Here is a 24,400-nt window from a genome sequence, read left to right on the forward strand (position 1 = left end):
CGTGGAAAAGGATGGGGCAACACTGGAAGAATGAACACTCTACTTTGGGCTAATAACGCTCAGCATTTTTGTAGCTCATCGTGATGTAGCTTGACAGTACTCAGTCTTACTGATTTCTATTTTTTGTGCTTTTAAAAAATGCGTAATAGAGGACCAACTGTGAGTTGAGAGTTGGTTTGTTTTCAGAGATGCTTGAAAACAAATGGTCTAGTCAGTTTAGGCTTTTAAAGACAGGTCCTTTAGGCTTGTTGTCTTTGTCTTTCTCTCAGAAATATAGTTTAGGGACATTAGCTGCAGCAACTACCGTATATCATGTGTTATCTTTCTATTCTGCCAACTTGCTTTGATATGGAGAGTTTAAGAGCAAGGAAACTGCTTTTTTTTTTTTTAAGAAAGTTGTTTTTCAAGACAGTGTTTCCTGAAAAAGTTGGTGTTTTAAGAATATTTTAGAGTAAACAGATATTATTAACACTTTCACCACTACGGTTAGGTGAAAAAGTTAAAGGAAAGATTATTAATAAGGCTAGTCATTACAAACAAAATGTTAAGAACAACTGTTGAAATATTTCATACGATAAGGAACTCCCATTAAGTGAATTACACAGGGATATAACTGAGGAGTTGGCATTTGCTTAAAGTGTGTTGACAGAGCTGGATGCTGACTTATAGGGTCAGTGTGATAAGTAAATTGACTTTATGGGTCTTATACATTCATTATAGCCATGTTAGTGGAAATAACACGTTATGTGCAAAATCTCTATGCCAAAATTAGCAAAAAAGAGAGCAACTAATAAGTGAAAAATAAAATTATATCTAATTAGTAAATTTTTCTATATGAATAAAATACACATTTTATAGAGAACAAATCTATCGCATACATTTATTTTGATCTAGGATGAATTCTAAATCATTTTGAAAATCATAAACAATTAAATGAAGTCTTTCATTTCACCTACTGCATTTAATATTTATTCATAATCACACAGACAGTTTGGGAAATGTGTTACCTGCACCACGTGGTCATGATTTAGCGTTTACACTCCACCGTTTTGCTTAGAAGCCTATTGACCTTAGTTAGCTAGAAAACAGCTGCTTTTCTATTTTGATTTGTAGTTAATGTTTTCCAAGTATCAAGCACATGTAGAGAAATTTTTTTCTGTAGACTGATATTAAACATTTTATTTATATTTCTTTTTCTTTTTTTAATGGTCCATGGGCTGTTTGGAAAAGTGGGAGCCAAGTAGAGCATTCACAGTAAATGCTTTTAGGAAAAAAAATCTCCCTTGGGTATTTCTATAATGGATCAATATCACATTCATTTATTTTAGTGGCATACTCAACCAGAGTGCTATATTCTGGAAACACTCTGTTGTCTATTTTGACTGAGTTAAAAATACATGACCTCTTTCAAAGTTTTCAGATTTTCTGCCTAAAGCGAAAGCTAGGGGATTCCCAATAATCTTAGGTTGGACTTTTTATTTTGTCCATGAATAAATTCCTTGAGAAAGTGACCAGTTGATAATCTTAGTTTAATGCCTATTTCTTATAATCAAATTTATAGCTTCTGGTCGAAGATGAAGATAATATAGTTTCTTTTAGTTTTTCTGGAATTGGAGTATTACTTTTGGGGGGGGTTTCTATGAGTCTTGGTAAGTATTTGAGCCCTATTATTTTTATTATCTGATGTGTGTAGTTCACTGAAATTTAGTGCCAAATGTGGAGAAATAGAAGGTCGCAGGTAAGCTGGCACTGTTGTCCTTTGTGGCAGGTAGAAAGACAGGGAGAGCTTTGTCCTGGGTACTGAGGAGCATAAATGATGTGTGAAATTGAGACACTGAGAAAGCAGGAAGGAAACACTGTATGATTTGCCACATTTTATTTGTGGTGAGTCCCAGGTGAGGTAGAATTGCCCTAAATTCTTTGGGCACTAGGAAACCTGGATGGGAGACTCAATTGCTAAACCTTTAGCTCTTGAGCAGCAATAGACACCTCACAGGGTTATGTGATTTACGATAGAAGAGAAACTATTGGTTGTCTCGAGAAGCGGGTGGTTTTGCTGGCCATCATTTTCTCTTTGCGTTTGCCTGGAAAAGCAGCTCTAGAGTTTTCCTAATACGTTTTTTAAAATAAATATTTCTAGACAATTCTCTGGCAGTCCAGTGGTTAGGACTCCGCACCCTTACTGCAGGGGGCACGGGTTTGATCCCTGGTTGGGGAACTAAGATCCTGCAAGCCACGCAGTGCAGCCAAACATAAAAAATAAAAATAAAATTAAATTAAATTAAAATAAAATAAAATAAAGTAAAATAAATACTTCTAGTAATGTTTTAAAATATCTTTTTTTGGTCTTTCAGGAGCATTAAAAAAAGCCTATTTTAAATCAAATGGGAGTGAACCTTTGGTCACTGATGGTGAAGTCCATGTGTATGATGTTATTCTTCCAAGTGCAACTCATAACGAGAGCACCGGGACGTCTACTGCCGATCCCACCCTACACATTCCAGCCTGGACTGTGGATGCTTCTCTCCCAGGGGACCAAAATCACAGGAGCACAAGTAAGTCTGAAGGTGCTAAATACCTGGGCACTTTAATGTCTGTGGAACCCACAGGTAGATTTTTAAGTGTGGCAACTGATGCCCTTAATTCGCAATCACTTACTGGTCACACAGGAAAAGCTCTGCTCCCTTATCTAGCAAGCATAGCCAAGTGCCCTGGTCCTAAACGTGAAATGCCATCAGCTCAGCCATCCAGATAGGGACTGGAGTAAGAAATAAAAAGGTACCAATGCCATTCAGTGTTTCTGAGACATAAAAATTTATGCTGCTTGCCCCAGTATAACAGTGTTGATTTTACGGTGGTTCTGTTTTTTAAGTGTTAAGTTACTTATTTCGAGATGGTTAAATTAATAAGTAAACTAAGTTACTTATTTTGTTATTGGTGCCTTGTGGCAGGTATCCTAATTCTGTGGTTCTTCGAGGTAATTTCGCTGTAAGCATCTTTGCCTTAGACATCTTTGCTGTAAGCATTTCTGCCTCGTAATTAATTGGTTGTAAGGCAATTTTACGATGAAAGATAAAAAATGAAAAATGAAAGAGGGACATTTAAAAAGACATAATGAAACGTGAGAAATGAATAACAATTAAAAAGACATTGCTAAATACAAAATTTTTGAATGTTTAAAATGTGTGTAGATTCATGGTGACACTGCACAAATAACTGATTTTATTTTGTGAGTTGCACCTTGTCTTCCAAGTGTTCTGTTTATAGTATTTTTGTACACTACTTTTTGGCTTGTTGATTTGTCTCCTCGTTCAGCATTGTGCTTTTTCTTTTTTGCTAAAATTTGTTCCTTTGTTAAGAGAGGTATCAGTTTCCAAATACTAGGATGCATATTTGTAACTGAGTTCTGTATTGCGCTGTGAAAGCCTTCTCCACTGGTGTTTGTTCCTCGCATACTGTCACATGTCCGTTGATAGACTTTCCAAAGTTCTATGGGAAATGTAGGTTCAACTCTGCGCCTCTGAGGCCCTCAGCCTCTTTCTCCTCCAGTGCAGTGTTTCAAAATAAGAAACCAACACAAAGCAAATCGTCTTCTGTCAGCTCAATAAAGCCATCAATAACGTCTCTAACCGGAAGAAATGATAACACATTTCAACCCGTTGAAACCAAACTGTCAAACCCCAAACTGTCAGCCAGTTAGTTTACCTTTCATTGCAAAATTGCCTTACAGTCAATGTGGTGAAAATATTTGCAGTGAGATGCTTATAGTGAGAAGTGAGAAGACCAGGCACGCAGTGCTATAATTGAATGCCAAGGGATTTGACTGGAGCTACCCCTTCATTTGCTTTTGAGGGGTCTATGTGTTCTTTCTCATTTCCTGGTTTTATTGGCTGTGCAATTTATTTTACTTGTTGGTGACTGACAAATAATCACACCTTGAGGAAAATGGCATGGCCAAAACTTCTATTTGAGGACAAATGGAGGTATTTGTCAGTTATTCCAGAAAAAGAGCTTGGAGAGAGAGAGAGAAGACAGAAAGTGTGGAGATGGGTCCAGTTAGATGGCAACAGATGATATGCTCCGGAATGTGACTCTATCCCTCAATACCCCTCCAATTTTTTTAGTAAAGTTACTAACCTTCCAGAATGCTAGTGGGAGTGGATTAGTGTGGAAAGTTACCTAGTCAATGCTGATAAATCATAATCAGAGCACAGTCACTGTTAAGAGCTTTCTCTGCAGTTGTCTTGAGTCTTACTTTCTACTTCCTAAAACAAGGTTATGTGATTGAAAATTACACAAAACCCATTCATCCCTGATCACTTTCTTGTTTGTTGCTCCCTCCTTCCTGAAAACCTCCAAAGGGAAATCACATCTTAGGTCTAGGACAGAATATTTATTTTCACTCTGAGCCAGGAAGGGAAGGATTAAGCTGACTCTTAAGCTATCATAGTACGTTTGCCAGTATCTGAAGAAACGCAGGATTATTCTATCTCTCTAGCCCCAAAGCGTCAGAATGTTTGGCTTCCATTGTTTCATGGAGCACCGGTAGATATTAACTGTTTCTTACGCTTAGAGTTCACCAGCGATTTATACGGATTCATATTCATTACCTGACGGTAATACTACAAACCCAAATTATGCTAAGTAAAATTTGTTTTCCTCATGAGTTTAATTTTGAAGTTTTTAATATTTTGGTCATGTCTTAAGCACTTCATTATTCTTAGGGCAGTGTTTTTCAACAAAAGGGCAGAAGTAACTTAAGCAAACACTCAGTCCAGTTAATGTGGTTGCAATTACAGCAATTGTTATTTTCTTTTACAAGGTGGATTTGTCTCTATTTTGAAAGTTCTGTCATTTGTTAAGATTCAAATAGAGGTGACAAACACATACCCCGAAGAGTAAAGAAACATATGGTCCCTGTTGCTCTGTTTGGGAGTTTGATGGGAGTCTGTTTGACTCATTTTCTCTTCCTATGGGTGGAACATTGCTTGAGAATATGAACGTAATTTGACATGTAAAGGAAACCCAGGTGAAATTAGAATGATTAAATGTAGGAAGGTCAAAACCTTTGAAAATGTGTCATTCTGTCTTGTTAATGTACTTGACAGTTAGCCTTGAGCTTTACTGTCTCACCACATAGACCCTCAATAGACTGTCTATAATAACTAAAATTATTTATTGTAAGGGATTTGATAGTTTTTCATACATTTCAGTAATACTGCTAGTCTGTGAGTATAGAACTTTTGATAGTTTTCAGGACAAGTTTGAATATTTTCTTTGTGGTCCTTATTATTTTTTTTAATTTTATTGAAGTATAGTTGATTTACAATGTAGTGTTAATTTCTGCTGTACAGCAAAGTGATTCAGTTATACATATATATATATATATATATATATTCTTTTTCATATTCTTTTCCATTATGGTTTATCACAGGATACTGAATATAGTTCCCTGTGCTGCACAGTAAGACCTTGTTTTTTATCTCTCTGTGGCCCTTATAATTAGCTGACAAGGTATGCAGGACAGGTATACACACCATTTTTCAAGGTATGAAATTGAGGCTTAGGGAAATTAAGTTGACGTATCCAGTGTCACTTATTTACTAATTGGTAGCTATGGAAATGGAATTGGGATTCAGATCTTGGGACTCCTAGACCAGCGTTCTTTCAAGTATTTCATGCTTCCTTATTTAATTTCATTGCTTTCTTTTCAGTAGCAGGAGCATTTCTGAGCAAATTTTAAGTTCCAGGAGAGTAATGTATTTTGTTTACTGCTTTATAGCCAGTGTTCAACAAAATATTAGTTGAATGAATACATAAATGAACTACAATCATTTCAAAAATTTAATATCTGACCTCTTTTTATTGGTGATGCCAAATCACACTTCTCACTTGATACTTATTTAACCAATTTTACTTAAAGTATAATTTAATGCCTTGTTTCTCTACTAACACCTAGCAGAGAATTTACTTTTATTCCTTTTTTTAAAAAAAATTATTATTCTCTAATTAAAGTGTCATTCTAAATTTCTGGCATATGTAAAAGCTTTTTGAGTCCACTCTAGTCCAAAAATACAGTGGCGAGACATTCTGTCCTTCTCAATATCCTGGGTAGAAAACGAAGGGGAGAACTCCTGGCAAAAAGTACCAGGAAATAGCCTTTCCTTAAGACATTCCCTTTTGGGGGTCCTTAATATCATGCCAAAGCATAGAATACTGCAGTTTGTAAAGTTTTAGCCAGATGCCTCCTAGGTTACACTGTGTGGCAGAGCTGGGCTTTGTAAATGTGAAATAGGCTTTATGTGACATCTGTTACATCTGGAGTTTCATTAGTTACATTTTGAAAACCAGTTGTAATATGGAAAGGAAAAAGGCCCATAGTTAGCTTTCATGCTGTATTTCAACAAGGGATTTTCCTAGGTTGCATTCTGTGTTTAGATTTTTATTTTCATCTTTTCTTCTTATATATTTATAAATATTTAAGCATAAATTGAATTTTAAGGAGAGGGAAAATCTCTTTGACCAACCAAGAGCTTTTGGGTTAAAAATAATATGGCATAAAATAAAATAGCCTAGAAACTCTAATCAGGAATTAAAGTGACATGAGAGTGGGCTAATGTGCTGAAAGCATAAAGTGTTTTGTTCTCTCATTGTGCTCTTTGATGACCAGCTCCTAAATCTTCTATATCAGATGGAAACACATCATACCTCTCATTCACTTACAAAAGGTTTTTGAGGTATAATCCACATACCATTAAATTTGACCTCTAACACATATAATTCAGTATTTTTAAAATGTATTCACAGAGTTGTGCAACAATCACCACTATCTAATTTTAGAACATTTTCATCACTGCAAAAAGAAATGCTGTATCCATTATTCCTCATTTCCCCTCTCCCTCAGCCATGTCCAAAACTAATCTACTTTCAGTCTCTATAGATTTGCCTATTCTGAACATTTCATATAAAGGGCATCATACAATAATGGTGTGGCTTTTGTGACTGGCTTTTCATATTTTTCTTGGATATAGGCACAGCCCTGGCCTTCTAGTATCCCAGGGAATATGTCAGAGCTTTTCAAAGGCCTCTTCAGACATCTCATTCCCTAGTTTTTCCTTTTAAGTGTTTTGGTCAGCCTCTTATTTACATCAGGTATCCTTGCCTCAGGTAACTGTGATGTTAAACAATTGCCACAGATTGTTTTCAACAGTATCCTGGGGATAGAACTTTTTGCAAAGAGAAAGCTCTGAGTCAGATCAAGTAAAGAAAAGTACTGAGAATGGATCCTTTCCAGGGAGCTTCTAGACAAGTTGAATGGTGATAATTCTCTGGGGATGGCTTTTTGGGGAGCTTCAGACCCATTCTTCACCCTAGGTTGCTGGTTTTTATAGATACCATGGTTGCAAACTCATTGGTTTTCAAGGCTCCTGTAGAACTGAGGAGAGGGTGATGGGAATATGGCAAGTTAAAATGCTACAAAGCGGAACTTCCATGGTGGCACAGTGGTTAAGAATCTGCCTGCCAATGCAGGGGACACAGGTTCTATCCTGGTCCAGGAAGATCCCACATGCTGTGGAGCAACTAAGCCCTGTGTGCCACAACTACTGAGCCTTCGCTCTAGAGCCTGCGAGCCACAGCTACTGAGCCCGTGTGCCACAACTACTGAAGCCCACGTGCCTAGAGCCAGTGCTCCGCAACAAGAGAAGCCACCGCAATGAGAAGCCCACGCACCACAACGAAGAGTAGCCCCCGCTCGCCACAACTAGAGAAAGCCTGCGCACAGCAATGAAGACCCAACGCAGCCAAAAAAAAAACAAAAACAAAAACAAAAAACGCTACAAAGCTCATAGTTCTCATTGTGATTCAGCCATTTTTCTTGAACAAATGTTCCTCTGCTGCAAGCCTTTGGTTAAATTCCAAAGTTCTGAAAAATCTGATTTTGATATGTTTTTCCCAGTGTTTTTACTGTTTTTATGGAGGAACAGATTTTTGGAGGGTCTTACTGTGCCATTCTGGAAGTATTTCCTACCCCTCAATCAGTTTTACCTTCCTTATCTACTCTACTGCTTTTTTTTCATTTCCTCCAACATTGGGAGTTGTTTTTGCTTCTTTTTGTAGTGAATAAATATGATCATATTATATATATTATTTTAAAATGGAAGACTTTATCCCCTTTTTTTGCATAAATCACTTCAATTCTTCTTCCTTTTGCATCATATTACCTTATTTCTGCCCACAGTTAACCCATCTTAACAACCTGGTGTATATGATTTTATAGTTTTCTCCATGCTCATAAATCATATATAAACATATATACACAAACTTGTATACAGAATGACATACACATAGAGGTGTTTTTGTCATTTTTGATTTTCAAAAAATGAGATCACATTTATTACATACAGTTTTCTACATAATGTTTTTCTCACTCAAGAATACTTCATGTAAATATCTCTAAGACAATGATTTAGCTCTAATTCATTATTACAGTGATTGAATAGCATTCCATACTCTCATTATACCATAATTTATTTCAACCATTCTTCTAACAATTCTTCACCTTACATTTAATTTTTTTCCTCAATGAACTATACAGTCTCTGAAGATAAAATGACTTGGATTGACAGTGAAACTGTCTAAATAGCAGTGATTTATTAGCACTGATAACTCTGTACCAAAATGCCCTAAACACATACTTCGAATTTGCTGCATGTAGAAAGCTTGTACACCAATCAGAAACCTTAAGATTATTCTTTAACACAGTATTTCTATTAGCTTGTAAGTGAGTTCTGCAAGAATATGAAGCTAAGAGGATAAGAGCAAGTCCTGAAGTTTTACTTGGGTTACTATTCATCAGGAAACTATCCAAGGATGGAATATGGGGAGAGGGGCTCTAATTAGATATCTGAAATCAGATAAAGTCCCTTCTCCTTTTTCCCTGACATTTTCTAATCCTGTCCAGAGAGGAAACCTGGATGTCTTAATTATATTCTTCGAAAGTCAGTTATGCTGTTCTCAGATTCATGTACCCACCTCTCTACATTACTGACTGTAGATTATTGTGCGGTTTGGAGGGGGAATCTGTGCTTATGTGCGTAAATTTGGATGTGTGAATGACTTATTATTCCTCTGTTGTTTTTTTGGACAGTATTTTTTCATCTGGGGGCTAAGGGACCTCAGATTTTTTCTGGGGGACCCAAGAATTCTCTATAAGAATTTCTTAAATATATGCTTTCATTTCAATGATAACAAAAAATAATGTACACCTACTCTTCATAACCTGGATAACCATCTTATAACAAGTACTGAGATAAAATTTTGGTGCCTGTATTTGTGTTTCTATTCATGATAAAGTTGCTGCTAAGCTGTATTTCTTAGACATTTGCTAGCCATCAAGAAAGGAACAGAGGCAGATTTGATAGTCTTCTCAATTGCAGAACTAAAGTATGTACTGGCATGTTGTACAAAGGACGCCTTTCTGGCAGTTAAAATAGAGAAAAACAGACTTACTCAGCGGGCATACATGGTAGCATAAGCTTCCTAAATACAGGAGAACTTGTGCTTCAGGAGTTAGCACCATATTCATGGTGTTTTAGCAGAACACTGTTAATATTAATTCATTAATGTAATTAATTTAAATCTTATTTTGTAGTTTCATTTATGTTTAATTTATACATATTGATTTCATTGTATGTTAGACCTGTAGGTATAAAGGGGTTTATGTTTAATTTTATGTATACCTGCATAATTTCTTCCTGTGAAAAAGCCTGTACGATTCTTCAACTTGTGAAATACTGCTTTAGGGTACCTGAGTTCTAGCTGTTTGTGTCACATCCTCAGGAAAAACAGTGATGCTTTATAGCAGAGCTTAGCTTTTCTGTGCCAAGTACTCCTTTGACAAACTGGTAAAGCTTATAGGTGCCTTCTCAGAATAATGTTTTGGTGCTTAAAACAAATTACACAGAATCAAAAAGAAAGGCAATTTTATTAAAATCTAGTTATCAAAATATTGGAAATATATATTCATGATATAGTAATACATGTATTTATTTATTAACATATTAAATAATGATATCTAGCCTAGGTCAATACCTGTAATTTTATAATATGGATGAGCATACATAATATTTTGAAATGTCTGTAATAACTCTGTTGATATGGAAATAGCTATGATTTCTAAATAGTTTTTCTGATTGTTGCCTACACTGATAAGCATTTAAGTATGCATTGATAAGCATTTAAGTATGCTAAATTTCAATTGGAGGTTAGTGGAAGTAGAGATGCTATTTTTCTCCCATCCAATTTCTTCATAGACAGCAATTTTCTTTTAATTGAAGTATAGTTGATTTACAATATTGTGTTAGTTTCAGGTGTACAGCAAAGTGATTTGGTTATATATACATATATATGCATATATATATTATTTTTAAATTCTTTTCCACTATAATTTATTGTAAGATATTGAATATAGTTCCTTGTGCTATACAGTAAATTCTTGTTGTTTATCTGTTTTATATATGGTAGTGTGCATCTGTTAATCTTATACTCCCAATTTATCCCCCCCCACCTCTTCTCCTTTGGTGACCATAAGCTTCTTTTCTATGTCTGTGAGTCTGTTTCTGTTTTGTAAATAAGTTCATTTGTACTATTTTTTAGATTCCACATATAAGTGATATCATATACTATTGTCTTTCTCTGACTTACTTCACTTACTATGATAATCTCTAGGTCCATCCATGTTGCTGCAAATGACATTATTTCATTCTTTTTCATGTCTGAGTAATATTCCATTGTATGTATATGTATATACATATATATTTACATATATGTATATATACACCACATCTTTTTTTTTTGTTTTAATTCCTTTATTATTTATTTATTTACTTTTGGCTGTGTTGGGCCTTCGTTTCTGTGCGAGGGCTTTCTCTAGTCGCGGCAAGCGGGGGCCACTCTTCATCGCGGTGCGCGGGCCTCTCACTGTCGCGGCCTCTCTTGTTGCGGAGCACAGGCTCCAGATGCGCAGGCTCAGTAGTTGTGGCTCACGGGCCTAGTTGCTCCGCGGCATGTGGGATCTTCCCAGACCAGGGCTCGAGCCCGTGTCCCCTGCATTGGCAGGCAGATTCTCAACCATTGCACCACCAGGGAAGCCCCCACTGCATCTTCTTTATTCACTCATCTGTAAATGGACACTTAGGTTGCTTCCATGTCTTGGCTATTGTAAATAATGCTGCTATGAACATTGGGGTGCATATATCTTTTTGAATTAGAGCATTCATCTTTTCTGGATATATGCCCAGGAGTGGTATTAACAGCAAAAATTTTATGTATAAACCCATTGAGGTCTTTGGATTATAATTAAGGACACATGCTTTAGAGGAAACTGGTGGGTTTTTTTTTTCTTTTGTTTTCTTTTTGGTAACTAGGAGAGTCTGAGGACTGCCTAAACTACTTCATTAGGAATTTGCTACCCCAAAATTTACTGTAGTCATGACCCTGGACACCATCCCTTATGTGCTCTGCTGGCCACCAGTGTTAGACTCCAAGGTTCAAGTATAGTTGGTTGCCCTCTCCATATACTAAGTCATATTCTTTCGGCTTAAAGAACAGTTATGAGATTCAGACGTGGGCTCTGGCTAATATCAATATGTAAGAAGAACAAGTGAAGCATTTAAATAATTGTTGCCTGCTCATCTGGCTGGCATGGTAGCATTCTAATAAAGATCTGCATAATTCTTGGGAGAGGGAGAAAGGAAATTTGAATGTAGGTATGGAGTCCCTCTTTCTCTTTTTTTCTCCCCACTCTCCTTTTCTTCTTCCTCATTCCATCTGTAGATGACTCTGTCCCTGGGATGTATTGGGTTCCTCCCAGAGAGAGCAAACTCAGTCATTTGCAGAGCTAGGCTTCTGAAAGGGATAATGGAGCAGTACCTAGTTTGCTCTCCTTTAGCTTCAGTCCCATTCCTCCCATTGCAAAGATTTTTGGGCAAGATTTCCAGACCCCCTCTCCAAAATGAATCCCGCGGTACCCCACAGGTGACATCTGCCGCCAAAGGTAATGTGCCTATAATACATTATTATAGCAAACAAGAGTCAAATTGTCACATCAAAAAGGTTTTTGGCTCAAAATTTTCTTCTCCAGATTCATTATCACAGGTTCCTCTTGAGGAAGAACAGCCCCATACACTTGATCCATGTACAGAAAAAAAAAACAGTAGCAGATAACAGCATTGCAGAAACAGTCCTGATCAAATTCAAGGACAAAAATGATCTTTTTAAAAAAAATTTATTTTATTTTTATTTTTGGCTGCATTGGGTCTTTGTTGCTGTGCGCGGGCTTTTCTCTAGTTGTGGCGAGCAGGGGCCACTCTTTGTTGCGGTGCGCAGGCTTCTCATTGCGGTGGCTTCTCTTGTTGCGGAGCACAGGCTCTAGGCGCGCGGGCTTCAGTAGTTGTGGCTCGTGGGCTCTAGAGTGCAGGCTCAGTAGTTGTGGCACACGGGCTTAGTTGCGCCACGGCATGTGGGATCTTCCCGGACCAGGGCTCGAACCCTGTCACCTGCATTGGCAGGCGGATTCTTAACCACTGCATCACCAGGGAAGCCCCTAAAATGACCTTTTAAAAGCCAGATTCTCACATAAAAGTTTTTTTAAAATGTGTAATTTACTTTACTCTGTGGTTCTGAAAGAAAATCGGCACTGTATCTTTCAATTTGCTATTGCAGGCTTTTGGTCTTTGTACAATTTTGTGCTAAGAGCAAGAAACCCATCAGCGGGAATCTGTTTGCTGTTACTTGTGTCTTTGGAGAATATGCCTTTTCACTTACTTGTAGTTGGAATGAGTATGGTAATGACTTTTCCAAGCCAAAAGCTTTGCAACAGTTCACATTTGATGCAAACTATTCCTTGTCTCTTAGTGTTAACATATTTTATTCTTCTTTTTTGCTGCTCTGCATCATTAACCTAATACTTACGTGTGGTGTTTGAATTGATTAGACTCACAGTACTTGTTTATGATTATATTAATTGGTGTAAACTCACTCTGACATCTATATACCCTTCCAAGTTTTGTGAGACATCTCAATTTCTGAGAGGCTAGGTTAATATTCTGGGAAGCACCATTCGCTCCTAGGCAGCTATTTATTGGGTGCCAAGCTCTGGGGTTTGGCTCTGTAGACTATAATGGTGGGTCAGATAGAAGTCCTGTCCTCAAGTAGCCAATTGTCTAGTAACTGCCTTGAGACATGAATGTATTATTTATAACTTGAGAAATTCTGTAAAAGTGGTTCAGAGCCCGAAGAAAGCATGATTCATTTCAATTCTTAATTCTTTAAAAGAGAAGATTGCTAATTCATACTATTTCTAGTCTATAATAAATACATCATTTTTCTAAACATCATCAAGTTTTATTTACAGTTATAAAAGTTTTATTTTAAAGGTCTGTCTTAGAGTTTCCGTTTTTAATCAGATTATAATGTTTAATTCTTAGATTTAAAAACTTATTCATAATATATATAATTGTCTTAGATAAGTTGAACAGAGCCTTTTGTTTTCAATTTTATGGGAAGGCCCACCATGCTTTTATAGGTTCTAATGAGAATTTTATCACCTCAGGAAGTGGGAGTTCGGGAATTCTACAACTCCCTCCTTGAAATTACTTTCCAATTCTTCCATTGTTTATTAAGTAATCAAAGGCAGAGAGTTTGTTTCTGCTGTGGTTATATGTTTACAGATGTGCACTGGACAAAGGCCTTTAGGATATACATTTCAGGAGACTGATTTATGATGATCTGATGGCTATTAAGCCACAGTAACTATGTTACCATATTATGTGTCCTTGAAAGTCAACAAAAAAAAGAAAAAATAATATGGGAGGGTTGCCATGGGAGAGAAATGAAGACCTTAAATCAAGAGTCTTTGCTTATTCTAGAGTTTGGGGGTTGGCCAATTGGTCATTTTCCAGCCAGTCACGAGAGGTGGTAAGGCAGGTAATATGTGGGGACACATCTAGCACCATCAGTGTTCAAGTAGGGCCCCGTCACCCCTTCCTTCTTTCCTATTTCTTCCTTTTGGAATAGGAATGTCTCTCCTATGCCTGTCCCCCGTTTTGTTTTAGAATCACATAATTTGTCTTGTTTCACAGGTTCACAGCTGAAGAGGAATTTTGCCTCAGGATGAACCATACCTTGAGTCTCAGCCATATATGGCTTAGATGACATTTAGATGAGACTTTGGACTTTAGACTTTGATGCTGAAATGATTTAAGACTTTTTGAGCTGTTGGGATGGAGTGAATATATTTTACATGTGAGAAGGACAATGAATTTTGGGGGCCAGGGTTAGAATGTTATCAATTGAATGTTTGTATCCCTCCAATATTCATATGTTGAAGCCCTGGCCCTTAATATACTGTTGTCCATTTTTATGTCTTCTCTGGAAAAATGTTTATTCAAGTCCTCTGCCTATTTTAAAATTGGATTATTTAGGGTTTTTTGCTGCTGAGTTGTGTGAGTTCCTTATATATTTTGACTATTAACCCCTTATCAGATACATGATTTGCAGATATGTTCTCCTATTCCATAAGTTGTCTTTTCAAGCTTTTTAGTTTGATATAGTTCCACTTGTTTATTTAGCTGTTGTTGCCTGTACTTTTGGCATCTTATTCACAAAATCTTTGCCAAGACCAGTGTCAAGGAGCTTTTTTCCTGTGTTTTCTTCTAGGGGTTTTATGGTTTCAGGTCTTAACATTTAAATATTTAATTAGTATCAGTCTTCCATTAAGTAGACTTATTATTATATTGGGGTTGTTATTTTGAAGCTATTGTTTGCACATTGTAGGAGAAAGCAAATAAGTATTTATATTCATGTTTTCAGGAACCAACATTTTCAACATAAGAGAAAAAAGGTACAAATATAAAAACAAATAAATTAAAACCCTATAATCTTAATTTTGAATTGGTAATATCAGTATAAACTCAGTATTTTTTCCTCCTTTAAAAACACATACCAGTTTGTCTATATTCACCAAAAAAGCCTAGAAGAAGTGACAACCCATGAGCAGGGAACACATTTGATGCCCAGTTCTTGAAGAATTCTATTAAACTTATTAACTTAAACAGTTTATATCTTGATGTCCATCCTTCTGAGGTCATAATGAAATATGGTTGCCCTTTTCATATGCAGACTCAGTTATTCCTTCATTTCAGGAAAAAAAAATTATAACATCTTTCAAGATTTTTCTCTTCCACTTTTGGGTTCTTGGATTCAGAGGAACATTTTTTTGTTAACTTGCTGTCTTCCTTATACATAAATCTTCTTAATTGTGCTCATAATGATTATCCTAAGTTTCTTTAATTTTTATTATTTCTAAATATTTTTAGTGTTAATATTTTTAGTGTTATAGCCTCATTTTCTTTTATTCCAATGTTTTTTTCTTTTGTCTTTGAGTTCTTGTTTGGTTAAACTCATTTTCTTGTTGCTTTCTTATGATATATAAAATTTTTAAAGGTTTGTGTTTTTTGTTTCTGGGTTATGTTTTCTTTCCTATGGGTTGTTTTTTTTTAAACATCTTTATTGGAGTATCATTGCTTCACAGTGGTGTGTTAGTTTCTGCTTTATAACAAAGTGAATCAGCTATACATATATCCCCATATCTCCTCCCTCTTGAATCTCCCTCCCACCCTCCCTATCCCACCCCTCTAGGTGGTCACAAAGCACCGACCTGATCTCCCTGTGCTATGCAGCTGCTTCCGACTAGCTATCTATTTTACATTTGGTAGTATTTATAAGTCCATGCCCCTCTTTCCTGTGGGTTTTTAATCAGTCTTTTGTTCTTCTTCCCCCTCTTCCTCTTAATCCATCATATGTTGGAAAAATGTACAACCATTAAAAATGATGTTGTGGAAGAATACATACTGATATGTAGAAATGTTCAAGACCTATTAGTGAGTGAATAAGCAGGCTACTAAATAATATGTACATTGAATATGTACAGTGCATTGTAATGTTAAATATATTCATGTTATGTTAAGTATATATGATATATAGTATGAAAGAAAAAAAGACTAGTGAAATAAGTCAAATTTATTGTGTGCCAAGTATTGTACTATATACCTTACATGAACACCTCATTAAGTAGATACTGTTAATACCCCCATGGTACAGTAAAGAAATTAATGTTGAGAGAGTTTAAATATCATCTGTAAAGGCAGTGAGTAAGGAAGCTGGAAGTTGTGTTTAGGTCGTTTGACTTCAGTAATGATATATATCCAAATGTTTACAGTGGTTATTTCTGAGTCATAGTACTATAGGTAACTTTTTATATTCTTCTTTGCACTACTCTGTATTTCCCACATCTTTCACCTTTCACAAGCACCTATGGCCTTGTAATAATATAAATAGCTATTAAAGATTCTAAACAATACTATGTACAGACTGAATAATGATATCACCATTATAATTGTTTTAAAATATATTTCCACTTCTGCTTACCTCATTTCACAGCTAAATTACGTAGGAAGTTTTGCATATCTTATAATAATATAAAATCTTAATTAAGATTTACATAGGATTTGTAGGCAACAAATATATAGTTTAAAATTCTGAAATCAGAATAATTCAATTTAACTTAACAATTTAACTTAAATTATATCATTTTCTCTCTTATTTCCTTTGTGCATCCAAGATGTAGGGTTTCTTTCTTTCTTTCTTTCTTTCTTTTTCCAAATTTCAAAATTTGGAGGATACTCTTATTTTTCTCTATGTTTTTGAGGAAGTGAGGCAGTAAGCCCCAGGTTTCTGGTTTCTATAAGAATAAATAGATACTGTAGCCAGTGGTACTCAACATCCAAAATTTTGAAGCAATTTAACAAAGTGTTTAAACAAAGAAGGCTCTTACACTCTTTTCAAATATTATGAAAGATTTCAAGTATACATAATATAATAATCACCATGATTTCTTGCATCCTGCTTCTTCCTTCTGGGTTAAATTCTCTCCTTAATTAAATATACTCCTTGGAAGTTCTTTCAGTGGAGGCTATTCCAGTTTTTATTTGTCTAAAATTATCCTTATTTCACCCTCAATACTATTGTTTAACTAGGTACAGAATTCTAGATTGACAATTTTTTTTCACTCATCAACTTAAAGAATTTCACATTTTTCTGGACTCTTATGATGCTATCAGAAACTTTAATGCAAATTTAATTTTTGTTTCCTTGTAGACAACTTGGATTTCGTCTTTGGATACTTTAAAAATTATTATTTTTTGCCTTTCTGGTTTCACTGTGAGGGATATATTGTAGATTTCTTTTTTAAAAATTGAAATATAGTTAATTTATAATGTGTTAGTTTCAGGTGTACAACAGAGTGATTCAGTTCTCTCTCTCTCTCTTTCTCTCTCTCTCTCTATATATATATATATACACACACATATAATATTTACTCTTTTTCACATTCTTTTCCATTATAGGTTATTATATTAAATATAGTTCCCTGTGCTATACAGTAGTCCTTGTTGTTTATCTGTTTTGTATATAGTAGTGTGTATATGTTAATCTCAAACTCTTAATTTATCTCTTTCCCTCCCACCCCTGCTATCCCCTTTGGTAGCCATAAGTTTTCTATGTCTGTGAGTCTATTTCTGTTTTGTAAATAAGTTCATTTATATCAGTTTTTAAAGATTCTACATAGAAGTGATATATGATGTTTGGATTTCTCTGTCTGACTTACTTCACTTAATATGATAATCTCTAGGTCCATCTATGTTGCTGCAAATGGCATTATTTCATCCTTTTCAGTGGCTGAGTAATAGTCCATTGTATATATGTATACCACATCTTCTTTTACCTTTCATCTTTTGATAGACACTTAGGTTGTGTCCATGTCTCGGCTATTGTTAATTGTGCTGCTATGAATATGGGGGTGCATGTACCTTTTTGAATTAGAGTTTTCTCTGGATATATGCCCAGGAGTGGGATTGCTGGATCATACGGCAACTCTATTTTTAGTTTTTTAAGGAACATCCATACTGTTCTCCATAGTGGCTATACCAATTTACATTCCCACCAACAGTATAGGAGGGTTCCCTTTTCTCCACACTCTCTCCAGCATTTATTATTGTAGATATCTTTTTATATATCTTGTTTAGAAGGTGTGCCTCTTGAATCTGAGGATTCAGGTCTTTCTTCAGTTTGGGAGAGTTCTCAGCTATTAATCCTATGAATATATCCTCACTCCTGATTTTCTATTCTCTCTTTCTGGATCTCTAATTACTCTTATGTTGGACATTCTCATCCATCCTCTTTAAAAATTATTATTTTTTGCTGAATTCTGGTGTATTTTCTCAGATTTATTTTTTAATTCTCTAGTTCTCTCTTCAGCACTATCTAATATTCTATTTTAATCTATTCACTGAGTTTTAAATTATAATGTTCAGTTTCGTGCAGTGGCAGTATCATAGCCAATGAGGTTTATCCAAGGCATGATTATTGCTAATTAAATTATAATGTTCATACATATTTTTCATTTCTAGAGGTTCTATTTGGTTTCTTTTTGAATCTTCTAGTTCTTTATTTATAGTGTGTCATTTTTTTCAAATGGTTTTAATTACTACCTTTTTGTCTTTAGTTGTTTTATTCTTACTTATTTAGTAGCCTCTATCAGATTGTTCAGTTGTCTGAAGTTCTCAGACTTCAATTATTGCTGCTGGTTATGACTAATGATTATTATTATTCCTTCCCCTAGTGAATTGTTTTCTGTTTATTTTATGACTTGAGATTATAAACTTTTTAGGATTCAGGGCATGTCACTTAGGACAATTTTGTGTTTGGTTTGACCAGCCACCCCAAGGTATCACTGTCCCAGGGCCAATTTTTATGTTAATTTTTGGCTTGGGGGATCACATGTGTAGTTGTAAATTCAAACCCATGGGAGGGCCAGAGCTGTAGTAAGAAGAGCCCAAAGAAAGATTTTTGTCAAATCAGAGTCTAGGCAGAGTCAGACAAGCTCCCTCATCATATGGCTGAGCTAGCTGAGTTCCTGCTTTTTGTGTGTGTGTGGGGGGCCTGAGTTCCTTTTTTTTGTGTGTGTGGTGGGGGGCTCAGTTCCTATTTGTACTTCCTATGGATTCAAAGCCTCATCTCTTTGTTGAGACTGATGACTTCCTCCAAGACAGGGCCATTACAATATCTGCTCATGAAATGTTCACCCATGTGCTCTTCATTCCTGTGATGTCATCTCACATACTCACTGCTCTTGTTTTCAGTTCACTGTTGCATTTCTGCAATCTTGAGATTTCCTTTTCTTTATGGAGAGTTCAGCTGTTTATGTAAAAACATTTGTTTTATTTTACCAAAAATTTCTGGAGGTTTATAATGGGTGGGCTTTCAGATTACTTAGTTAACAATATTTCAGAATCTTTTCTTAAAAAAAAATCATTTTACACAGAAATTTTTAATCACACACAAAAGTAGAGAGACTAGTACAATGAATGCACATGTGCCCTCTTTCACCTTATCAACATATTATCAATTTTCTCAGGATCTTTTATAAGGTGTTTTTTTTCTAGTGCCATTTGTAGTAGAGTTTAAACTTGCTCCCATAATTGAGAGTTGGGCTGCTCTCTGTATTGTTTGCACAAAGGAATTTTGATATTAACTAGTTTGTAATTAAAATACTGTACTTCATGGTTTTAGGAAAATCACCTAGAGAAAGCAAAGTCTTTATAGAGCAATATGTTAAACCCTATATTAAATATTTAATTCATTATTATTAAAATTCATAATAAAAAATTTCTCAATTATAGGAAAAAATTAGTGTCTCCAGAAACAGAATTGATTCAACATTGCCCCCTTGTGTCAGGTATTTCTTGCCTTCCATTTCACCCTTCAGATCTCCACCTCTCTAGGTTCACATTATATCTGCCCCATTTGAATCTGGGTCAGCCTTACTCATTTTGACTCTGCTTCTTTGCTATTCTAACTCATTACATTCATTTCCATGTTTAAACTTCCCATGTTTCTCTTTTTTGGCTTAATTATCCCAGAGCCCTCTATTCCAGTTATTTTCATTTCCATCCTAACATGAAAAAGGCAGGGAGTGGAGATGTTTCAGAATTTACATTTTTCAAGGCCAGGTTTCACACACAGTCCTACTTTTTATCATCTGACAAATGTATTGATATTATCTACTGTAGTTGGTAACACTTAGGAAGAAACTAGTCCAAAATTTCTTGTTAATATCTTCTTGATAAAGAAGAAAAACTTTAATGCCCAATAAATGTCTTCAGCTTTAATCTGACCAAATTCCCCTAATCGATCCATAGTGAAGATATAATATAGTCATTAATGTTTTTTCTGAGAAACTCTTTGCGTATCAAGGACTCAAAATGACCGACTTGTGATGGATTAGCCTTGTTCTGTACACTGTAATTTAGAAGCAGGTATAAGGCAGCAAATATTTCAGCACAGTAGTTGGAACACTGGCACTAGACCATGATTTCCATCCTTGCTAACCTTGGGAGAGAAGCGGCTACTTAGAAGGGCAGGGCATGGGCCCCTCACCAGTCACGAGTGTGGGCAGTTTCCCTGGAGAAATGTGTGACTATGCAAGTTGGAGTTGAAATGCAGTGTGCAGACACATCTGGTTTCCCAGGAAGAGGCACTGCTTTTATGCAATGCTTTGAATGTGTGGACAAAGCCAGGGTTGCTTGTGTGTTTGGTTATCTCTGCCTCTGACACGTTCAAGTCATATACAAAAACAGAAGTCCTCAGACTGAATCGGAGGCCCCAACTCTCGTAAACTGATCACCTTTAGTTCTTACCAGAATTTATAGAGAGATCCTGGGCCTGCTGCTCAAATGTCCCTATGTGGAGAGCTGTAGAGGTTCCTGGAGGGAGGACTCTTCTCTGATAATCAGCCGGCTTCCTAAGCATGCCGACCTGTGCCATTGCACAGAGCCCTGAGCATAGACGGACTCCATACTCCGTTTAATGTTCTGCTGTCGCCTTGTTGAAATTATTAGCAATAATATAAATATTATGAATGATATAAATAAATAAAATAACATAAAAATAATTTTTGACCAAGGGACCCCACATTTTCATTTTATCCTGGGTATGCTCAAATTATGCAGCCTGTTCTACTCCTGGGTTTTTACTGTGATGGGGCCAACTTCATTCTCCTACCTGCCCTTGAACTAAGCACAGTGCCGGGCAATGCCATGAGCTGATTGTCATTGGCCAGTCAGGACCCACACCTGGAGTGGGGGTAGGGAAAGGCCTCCCAAACTTCATGGCTGCTATTTAGTTAAGGATGGGGAGGTAATGCTGAGGATATAACTGATAAGAACCATTCCACTCCTCCCTCCCTTTTTTTTTGTTGAGTGGTTGCTCATGTTTTGCTTTCTAATATTCCATTGCCTTGTCATGAGATAAAAGGTATATTTATTAAAAAGAAATAGTATGTCATATGCATTCCAAAAAATAGCACTAGAAATTTATTTTAAACATTTCCTTTTGAGGGAATTCCCTGGCAGTCCAGTGGTTAGGACTCTGCACTTCCACTGCAGGGGGCACGGGTTCTATCCCTGGTTGGGGAATTAAGATCCCGCATGCCATGGGTGTGGCCAAAAAAAATTTCCTTTTGTTCTAACACACCCTCCTTTACAATCTTATTCCCTGTAAAATCTTCCTTTGTAAATTCAGAGAATAAAAAGGTCAATATCAGCTCAACTTGAGGCTGACTTGTTACAGATTTTAAATTTAGTGTATTGTGGGTTAAAAAGGGTTATCTGAGTGAGCATTTTATAAATCTATTAAGAATCACAATACCTAGCTGGTATAATACAGACCTTAGTATGCAGGTTTGCCCTGTCATTTATTCTTCTGTTACTTAAGTTTTGACTGTTACTAAACCTGAAATGAGATTCCCAATAAAACTACACAAGGCTGGGAAATCCACTGAAATCTCATTACATTTTTGAACAGCGAAGTTTAAAACTAACCACAAGTGAGGTAATGATTTTTACAATAAACTCTGAAATCAATGAACATGTTGTGCCACTAAGTAATTTCTTATATTCTCATCATTATAGAATTTATTTGTACCATTCTTGGTATTAAAAAACAAATAATTTTCATATGTATTAAAGTATAATTTGGCTAAATAAATAAAATGTGGTCTAATTTCAAGTTCTTATTTTTTAATTTCACAGCACCAAGCCCAGTGCCTTTATTTAATAGAGACTTAAATATTTTCTCAATGAATAACTAATGTTTTTAAACAATGAGTGTTTTTAAAAATAATACCCAGCATTATTTTATTTTGCAAGTAAGCCAAACCAATTGATGAAACCTTGAATTTTGATCCTATATATATAGGAAGAGGGCAGAATGAAAGCTTAATGTCTCTGTCTCAGTTTTCCTACTTACATAACATAGATACAAATCTCTCTCCCGTCTAGTTCACAGTTTCTGTGAATCACAAATGAGATAATAATAATAGCAAACACTTTTATAGTTTATCGTATGTGCTAATGATAGGCGTTTGTAAATATCATTTAATCCTGACACTAACCCCATAACACAGATATTTTTATCTTCATTTTACAGATGAGGAAACTGATAAACAGAGAATTTCAGTAAGTTGTCAAAGGCCACATAAATGTAGACAAATAAAGGAGAATTTGAATCAGACTGTGGAACCATCATACTGAGTATGGGAAAGGTGTTTTACAAACTTGAAAGCACCACATAAATTTGAATTATTTTTATTATTCAATCATTCATAATCCTAAGATAGATAATTATATGGGGACACAATCTAGTTCTTTTAAAATTAATGAAAAATGACTGGCAGATGGAGATGTGACAGCTGAAATGTTACATGTTACTTAGTTCTATGGAATGTGAATAATCAATTTACAATAAAATATAGGCCTCTTACTGTGTCAAAGCATTGAATTTGTTGAATGAATGAATTCCATCAAGTTATGAGCATTTAGCTACCATTTAAACATCTTAGAATCAGGTAGTATGGATGTGTGTATGAATGACAGGAGAGAATGACATACATATATATATATCGACTGTGAAAGCTTGAGGATTGGCAAAAGACTTCACCAAGAGGCTCGAGGTTGCATTAAAAATGTTAGGTCTGGAATAGATGTAATTATGTAGAGAACATTAAACCCTAAACCTCATGCTTCTCCTGGCAAGAGTAGCTAGTTCTTACTTAAGTCTGATAATTTACACAGCGTTATCCTTGGTACTCACTTTTTTGTGTGAGTATAAATTAGCAAGACTTTGGCTTACCTATGCCTTGATTATGTCTATAAAGACTTTTTACAAATGTCACAGATAACTCATTAAGAAAGTGTGTCTTACTTTTGTCTCATTGATTTTCTCTTATGAGAAACCAAATAGTTAATATGTTCGGATTCACAGATGTTTAGAGTTAGTTAAAAAGCCAGGATCTTCATAGAGAGGCCCTGTCTGTAACTTTGTTCCTTTTTATCCTTCTGTAACCCCCTTGCGGATCTTCCAAGGTACACCATATCCTTTTAAATTGGTTTGTCTCAGAAATCCTTCTCGCAAAATGTTACTTTTCGTGTGAGTTATCTAGACTAGAGAATGACCTTCATTATTCCACTCTGCTGATGTAGTCCTGACCTGAGTGGACTTCATGATACAGCCAGGAATAGACACTAAGCATTCCCAATCCAATTCGTCCCTCAGTGAGGACGGGTAACCTGTTTTTTAACAGCAGATTCAGTGTTTTCTTTGAGAAGGTTTAGTGCTTACTAATCATGGAGAAGCAGCTCTATTGCTTGAATCCAAAGAGATTCATTTAAATATTTTACAATGAATGAAGTAAGTTTACGATGTTTAAAATTAATGGTATCTTGACAGAATGATACAGTAGACAGGAACAGATTATGGGATCAGCATGACTTGATTTTAATTTCAACTCTACAACTTAACATCTATGTAACCTTGAATACTTTCTCACCCTCGTTGAATCTGTCTCAGTATCTGTAAAATGTGAATAAAAACAGCTTTTTCATAGGCTTGTGGGAGGGTTAGATAAAATGCTGTATATAAAATACTTAGCAAACATTCAGCCTAGAAAGTACTCAAGGATTTTTTTCATCTATTTCCTTAGCTTTAAATTGTTTTATTTTACTATAAAACAATAAGTGGAAATGAAATTTAAGATGTATTTTTTATTAAGAGAGAACTTGAATAGATACTAATGGTTTATTTAGGCTTTTACTGCAAAGTAAGCTTATCTCATCCTATCCTCTCTCTGAATCGTATATTTTTTCTTGCTGGAGACACCAATGCTGTTGAAATATCAGTTGAACATCAGCAGTATGAGGGCTTTGTCGTAAGCTCTTTATCTCTG

The 24,400-nt window shown here is 35.6% G+C and overlaps 1 protein-coding gene and 1 pseudogene across 4 annotated transcripts in view; both read left to right on the forward strand.

Annotated features, from left to right (window-relative positions):
- Nucleotides 1–24,400, forward strand: part of CORIN (corin, serine peptidase) — a 254,697-nt gene that overhangs the window by 44,912 nt on the left and 185,385 nt on the right. For all 4 annotated transcript variants that reach the window (XM_036853182.1, XM_036853179.1, XM_036853181.1 and 1 more), the window contains exon 3: nucleotides 2,355–2,555. In XM_036853182.1, coding sequence (XP_036709077.1) covers nucleotides 2,355–2,555 — 201 coding nt within the window. The remainder of the gene's footprint in view (nucleotides 1–2,354; nucleotides 2,556–24,400) is intronic.
- Nucleotides 18,430–18,542, forward strand: LOC118896226 (annotated as a pseudogene).

This window comes from Balaenoptera musculus, chromosome 5 (assembly GCF_009873245.2).
Source record: "Balaenoptera musculus isolate JJ_BM4_2016_0621 chromosome 5, mBalMus1.pri.v3, whole genome shotgun sequence".
NCBI classification, from domain to species: Eukaryota; Metazoa; Chordata; class Mammalia; order Artiodactyla; family Balaenopteridae; genus Balaenoptera; species Balaenoptera musculus.